Source organism: Phyllopteryx taeniolatus, chromosome 6 (genome assembly GCF_024500385.1).
Source record: "Phyllopteryx taeniolatus isolate TA_2022b chromosome 6, UOR_Ptae_1.2, whole genome shotgun sequence".
In the NCBI taxonomy this organism is placed as follows: domain Eukaryota; kingdom Metazoa; phylum Chordata; class Actinopteri; order Syngnathiformes; family Syngnathidae; genus Phyllopteryx; species Phyllopteryx taeniolatus.
In genome coordinates this window covers 14,799,317-14,806,927 of record NC_084507.1, presented here as the reverse complement: position 1 = coordinate 14,806,927, position 7,611 = coordinate 14,799,317, and the positions used below count along the sequence as shown (strand labels likewise).

At 41.1% G+C, this 7,611-nt stretch overlaps 1 protein-coding gene across 1 annotated transcript; it reads left to right on the top strand.

Annotated features, from left to right (window-relative positions):
* Nucleotides 1-2,921: 2,921 nt before the first annotated feature.
* Nucleotides 2,922-7,395, top strand: LOC133480109 (trypsinogen-like protein 3). The gene is made up of 5 exons (XM_061777793.1): nucleotides 2,922-3,080; nucleotides 3,159-3,300; nucleotides 4,016-4,269; nucleotides 5,690-5,824; nucleotides 7,187-7,395. The coding sequence occupies exons 1-5, from the start codon at nucleotides 3,041-3,043 to the stop codon at nucleotides 7,261-7,263; spliced, it is 648 nt and encodes a 215-aa protein (XP_061633777.1). The 5' UTR covers nucleotides 2,922-3,040; the 3' UTR covers nucleotides 7,264-7,395.
* Nucleotides 7,396-7,611: the final 216 nt, after the last annotated feature.

Genomic DNA, 7,611 nt, shown 5'->3' with positions numbered 1-7,611 from the left:
TATTCTGTTGAAAGAATGGCAACAGGCGAGTACACAGGTACTGTAAATTGTACCATCTGCCATCGAGTAGAAGAGCTTTACCTAGAGTTCATTGTTCTGCATATCACTACACGTTGCTGGCATAGATAGACGAACAAAGGCACATTATTTGTAGTAAACAAATAGTAATTTTCGTACCAATTACAGGATAATTTCTCAGTGCACACTCATGTGCAGAAGCACAGTGGTTAGGAATTAGTGGTCCGTGGGAGTCGGTCAAAGTACGACTCTTGGAATTCACCCAAAATGGCTGCTTCAAAGCAAAATGGCTGACTCCCTGCTGAATATCATGCCTGTGTCCTTAAGACTGTTTTGTGTATCCTGTAATGACAGACACGTTTGCGGAATTCCTTGTCACTAGGTGAAACTTTAGTGCAAGGCAGATAAATGATACTAGTACTGACTTGACTGCAACTAACAATTATTTTCAGAATCGATTATTCTGCTGATTATTTTTTTCAATTAATCAATGAATCGGATAAAAAAAAATTCCATCCCTTTATTCAACAGGACATTATTTCAAATTGACAGGACAGAAAATGCACAAACAAACTCATTATGACTCAGTTACTGGTTTGGGCCATAATGTCAGAAAAAAGGGAAAAATGTTCATTGTTTTCAAAGGTTTGCAAATGTCTTATTTTGATTAAACACAAAGATAATCAGTCTCCTTTAATGGAGGACTACAGAAATCAGAGCATATTACTGTATTTACTGTTGAGAAGCTGAAATTCTGAGGATTTGGATGATTTTCAAAGTAAATAAGGTCTCTAAACGGTTAATTATTATTATCAAAATAGTTGTTGGTTAATTTGACAATTGATTAGCTGTTGATTAATCAATTAATTGTTGTATCTCTGACACAAACGTCTCCAGGCTGGTCCACTAAGATGCCAGATCACAAGGGCAGGTGATAAGGCATTGCCATTTTCCTTTATACGAGCTGTAATGACTGCTAATGAAGCCATTTGTGCAAATGCTGAGAATGTCTGGTTGTATTCCATGAAGCTCCATTAGCTAATAGAATCATATTTTCTTGACGGATTTCGACCCGACAGAAGAAAAACCTGCTGCTTGTACATTGTATGTATTTCATGGTACATGGTGATCTCTATTATAGACTATGATATATATGAATCACCATTATAATCCTCAGATTATTGCTTTCATTGGCATTTCAGCATCTCCCAGAATTCACAGTGATTTGCCAGGTCCAGTTTCAAGTCTGCTCAGTGCCATTCCTAAGTGGGCGTGTGATTATAGAGACATCAGGACTTTCGTTAGGAGAAACAGACTTCCCATGTTCACTTTGACAAACATTCTCTGGTGCAAACATGTATTTGCCGTTCTCCAAGTGCCTTAATTTGTTTTGCAGCCAATAAATTCGGAGGGCCCATAGGAAAAAAACAACAACAACAGGACTTTAATGCAGCATAGAGACGAGCAAATATTTTGGCCTTCAAAGCCCGACTCTATTTGTGCAATCAAGGAGGATACTTTATGAAATAATATATGGGGGAAAGGTGCGATGGTAAAATATTAACTTTATTAACAGAATCAGCTAAACTTATTTCCTCAATTTGTTCTTATGCAACAAATGCTTTGTTCTCAATGTCAATGGTGCACTGGACTTTTTCATTTCATTGATTTATTGTAATTACATTTGAAATAATAATAATAATAATTAGGGCAGCACGTTGACCGACTGGTTAGCACATCTGCCTCACAGTTCTGAGGACCGGGTTCAAATTCAGCCTCGCCTACGTGGAGTTTGCATGTACTCCCCTGTGCCTGCATGGGTTTTCTCCAGTTTCCGCCCACATTCCAAAAACATGCATGAATACTCTAAATTGCCTGTAGGTGTGAATGTTGCGAATGGTTGTCTGTTTCTATGCGCCCTGCAATTGGCTGGCGACCAGTTCAAGGTGTACACCGCCTCTCGCCCAGAGTCAGCTGGGATAACCAGCTCACCCGCAACCCTAGTGAGGATAAGCGGTACAGAAAATGGAAGGATGGATGGATGGATAAAAACATTAGTAAAATAAACAAGTTTAACAAGTCATCTATTTAATTATTAGAATTGTTTTTTAAAAATAATTACATTATTTATAAACAAAACAATAAAATTAAAATGACAAATGTATTTATATGAACCATTTTACATACACATTTTACCTTTTTTATTTTTACCTCATCTTTGAATGACCTGGCCCATCTGTCCATATTCTAAAATCACGTGAGCCTTGAGCACAAAAGCATGCCCACCAATTTATGAGATGATTACGAAATGGCGAAAATGGATTAGAAAGTCGTTTCACTGATACAGCATGTTCTATGTGCTGTATAAAGCAACGCTTCCCAACCAGTGTTGTGGCACGTTAGTATGCCGTGAGCGATCATAAGGAGTGCCTTGGGAAATTGTCCAATTTGACTTAATCTGTCCAGAAATTATTATTTATTAAATACAAGTACGTATGTTTGTTCATCTATCTATGCCAGCGGCGTATAGTGACAGGCAGAACAACTATACGCTCTTCTACTTGATGGCAGAAAGCACAATAAACCTGTATATCCACCTGTTAGCATTTATACATCAGAATAAGTAATGGCTTCCTGCAAATATCTCTGTTCAACTAAATAGGCCCATAATAGACACAGTGAAAGTAAATTTGTGAGTAAATCGAAACGAGATAATTATTATTTCAGTATTCAAACTTTGTGTGACATTTTTGTTTGGTGGTGTGCCGTGAGATTTTTCTGATGTAAAATGGGTGCTTTGGCTCAATAACCGTTGGGAAATACTGGACAATAAAGAATGTGTCCTCATTGTTTTAGAAAGGACAGAAGAAGACGGGAAACAAGGTGTGATCCTCCAACTTTAAGCGGCATTACAAAGGTCAAGTTGGGACACGACGTGATGGGAAATAAAGTTCCTCCTTCCCTCCTTATATAAGGAGGAGGCTGCGTGACCTCAGAAATAATACCCGTAAAGAAGAACAACATGGAGCTTCTCCTTCTGCTGTTCGCTTTGGGCCTCACGGGTACACGATTGCTGAAGTAAATGTGTGAAGTTTCGCCCCATTGGGCTTTAACGACGATATAATAATTATTATTAACAGGAGCATCACCGTTGGAGGACCACGATCTGTGCCAGCCTCACTCCAGACCTTGGCAGGTGTCTCTTCACGACCGAGGGACGAGGTGCAGCGGCGCCCTCATAAACCAGTGGTGGCTGGTGACGTCTGCCGCCTGTGCGCCCAGGTAAGCGAGACTTAAAACCTAAATCAGCTCTATCGATCATTGCAACTTTTTAAGAATGTGCCTCATCCTTTTTGTCATTGGTGACGTAAATGTTTTCACGTGACATAAAAAGACTGGACCACGGGTATAAAACTCAAGTTGAGCCACTTCTCACCTGTACTGTGGGACAAATGTAAAGTACGCTTTCATTAATGTTACAATCAAGGGCAGGGCAAGGGCGCTGCGATTAGGCAAGTCCCGACCTATCCTCAAGCAGGACAGTCTGAAGAGAAAAGTGAGCGCCAAGAATTCGACATAAAAGCAATCGTCCCAATGTACAGTAATTACACTTTTTAAAGCCAGTTTATGTGTTTATACTCTTGTGTTATATGCTTTTATACAATACAATGTGTTTTTTTTCCTTTATTAAAACATTTAACAAAAAAGGGTTTGGATTTTTTGGGGGGTGGAAAGGATTAATAGGATCTTAATTCATTTCAATGGGGAATATTGGTTTGAAATACAAATAAACTGAGTTACAAGTTTGGTCCTGGAACAAATTGGACTTGTGTCAATGTACCGCTGTATGTCCGATTTAACATGGGTTGACGAAACTATCGGAGGTACCGCTGGGGTGAATCTGCGGCAGGGCTGGGACTCTTAAATGACTGCACATCGACTGGTTGTTTTATTCTAACCTAAATAAAACTGCTCACTTCCCTTCCAACCGCTTTAGATCGACCAGCGTCATCGCGTCGCTCGGGGAACACGACGTGACGGTGGACGAGAGCACCGAGCAGCACATTCCTGTGGCGGACGTGATCCGCCACAGCCCGTACCGCTCGCCCCTCCATAGCCTGGCCATGGTGCGTCTGGCCGAGCCGGCCCGCCTCACCCCCCACGTCCGACCCATTGGCCTGCCGGGTCGCTGCCCTCAGCCTGGAGAGAGCTGCAGTGTCAGCGGTTGGGGCTCCACCGTCCCAAATCAATGTAAGCAGATGTTATTCACTGCCACACTTGATGTTTTAGTATGATTGCAGAAGGGGTTTCCAGTCTTTCACACACACGTTTTAGAGTTTCTTGCTTTCATATCATCTTAATGCAAACAAAGGTCACACAGGATACATAGGATCTCAAACAGGCGAAATACAGTATTTTGCTCTACGGCATAAAAACATACTCTACAGTAACCCCTCATTTATCGTCGGGTTAGAGTCCGGAACACCCCGCAATAGGTGAAATCTGCAAAGTGGTGGTATATTTTTAAAAGACACTTTAAAGCTTTATAAATCTCCCTAGTCCCACACTTATTAATCTTTCCCACACTCTTATTAACCTCTGTCATACTCTTATAAACAGTTCCTATACTCTTAAGCACTGTTTATACTCTTAAACATGTATAATATTAACAACATAAAATTGTTGTTAACCTAAAATTCAATTAACCTACCGTGCATGTTTTTCAGATGGGGGAGGAAACTAGAGTACCCGGAGAAAACCCACGCAGGCACAGGGAGAACATGCTAACGTGCTAACCAGTCGTCCACCGTAATTCTTTATTTATTTTTTAAATTTAGCTTGACATACCACCATGTTTAGTTTGACCACCACCAGCTTTTTTTTTTTTTTTTTTTTTTTTAAGAATTCTTCACTATCTGTCAAACTGCTGCTTGTTGTGAAGGGAGTTCAGTGAAGATCACTGCCACCATACAGCACTTGCCTCTCAAATTATTGCTCGTAAGTCAAAGCAAAAACTTAGCCGCCGACGGGTCGTATCTAAAAAAACGTGTAAGTCGGTTCACTCATATTTCAAGGTAACAATGTAATTTTTTTAAATTGCATGAAATTAATGAGAAATTTCAGTGATCTTTTCTCCATTGATTTTATACAACAAATTTTATATATAAAATGCAACAAAATTAATAAAATATTAGCACAAATATTAGCACAAATAAAATTAAACAAAACAAATCTGCTGGCCAAACAAATACCATTCAAAATATCTGGTAGTACAACCAGTATGAAAGAACGACATTCAAGTATGTCTATCATGGAAAAGGTGTAAGAAAATGAACGGTTTCAGAGGCTGAGTTTTAGGAACACTACTTTATCAGCTTGTTCCGAAGGCCATGGTTTACATGACTGTGGTGACTTAGTCTGAACACTAGGGGCATCTTTGCATGCATCTAATGCTTCTGGATGCTGTGTTGCTGTGTGGAAACGACAGTTGCAGCAGTATCCTGCATCATAAAACTCAAAGGCAGCTACATATGCACTCAAAAGTGGCTTCAGGTGCCATAACAATTGCACCGAGGGCCAACCACGTGTTCCAATACTGTAAATGCTTACTCTCGAATAAATACCTCATATTGAAGGGAAACTCACTCTCTCTTTCTCCTTCTTTAAACAGATGAGTCTCTGAAGGCAGCTGAAGTGTTTGACTGTGCCTGTTGTGGAAGATCAAACTTGTATCAACACTTTCCCCGACTACCTGTTCTGGAGCATGGGCATGGTGTGCGCTGGTGGGGACAAGATCAACTGCTTGGTGAGCCCAAATGTCCTACAGTTTATTGACTAAGCCACTTTTGTTTTTTATTTAAAAGGGACTTTAAAGTCATTTACGCGTTTTGTTTCTAAATACATTAAATATGTTGGAAGTGGCGGCACGGTGGCCGACTGGTTAGAGCGTCAGCCTCACAGTTCTGAAGACCTGGGTTCAATCCCTGGCCCCGCCTGTGTGGAGTTTGCATGTTCTCCCCATGCCTGTGTGGGTTTTCTCCGGGCACTCCGATTGCGAGTTACTTAGTAATAAAACCTTGGCACATTTCTACCACTCTCGTGTCCATTTAGCAAGAAAGCTATGCCAACAACCCGAAAAAAATGCATCTTCCCTGAAGTGTTATGCCACGCGCAGCGAGCCAATGGCAATTTGGATGGCTCCACTGCGGGTTGGCCCGCTACTAGCAGCAAGTAGTTAGTAGCTAGTAGTGTGCTCGTGGACCGCCGTTGGGTCCATCCAGTACTCCACAGCCTCGCTCCATGTGCTGCGCATAAATCGACACAACAGAGAGACTTAAGAAAAAGTCAATGTTTTACTATGTTCGATAGCCCCTGAGCTAACGACGGGGTTGTTCAATACGTCAGCACCCCACCCAGTGTTGTTGAGTGTGTACCCAAACAACAGAGATACTTAAAGGTCAGATGATAAAATTGTTATGGGGTCAGTTAACATTCATATTTGCATTGTTTATATGTTATGTAATACAACCACCTAACTTCCAGCAAGTTGTCAACTGTAGTTTAGCTAAAAATGAGGTTTTTATTACACATATTGAGCACTCCCCGAACGTACCGAAACTCAAGACACCGGGGTGTCATTACTCTCTTCCCCTGTCGATTGACTTTCCCTATCCACTGGTCACGTATTACTTTTTCCATTTCTTTTTTGGAAAGCCAAAAAAAAAACTATTGCCACTGCCTGAACCATTTGCACAACCAAATGCCACACAATAAACCATTGTGACATTGCTAAATCATACGACAAATATACAAGGACGGGGACAACAGCATGGAACAATAGCACACAAAGCAGAATGAACAGGCTGTTTGGCTCGTGTGACATCACAGCGCCGGATGGAGCCGAAGACCGGAAGGCACTGGATGCAAAAAGCACAAGGCGCATTCTGCATCATATTTAGCGATTTAACTGCTGTATATCTGCTATATAATCACTTCGAAAGGGCAGATGTGGTTCCTGTGGTTTTTATTCATTCAAATTTGGCAGACTTGTTAATAACACTCTTCTCTGTGGTGTGTTAAGACATTTTTTCCCCACTGTACATCCCCTTTAACTTTGTTTAACTATTATTATTCATTTTTTTAATGTAATCCTATGCCACCTGTGTAGAACGACAAAGGCGCAGTGCTGGTGTGCGGCGGGCAGCTGCAGGGCATTCAGTGGTTCAGTCATGGCTGTCAGAATGAGGAACACCCCAGCGTCTATACCAAGCTGTGCATGTACGACAACTGGATGCGCAGAGTGATGGACAACTACACGCCGACCACCACCACTGCACGTGTGATGACCTCGACAAAGGGGCTGTGAGGGGACGGGAAACGCATAGAAAAACAAAACATTGTTACTGCTCGTCAGCTTCAACAGCTGCCTCGCGGCACGTGAACAATCACTGATTATTCAACAATTTTAACAGACCTCAAACTGCAACTCAGAGAGCATTCATTCATGTGTACCTACTAAATAAACATGAAAATCTGTAATTTCAAGTGATCATGATCAGGGTTGAACAAGATGTTTCACTTTTTTAAACATCA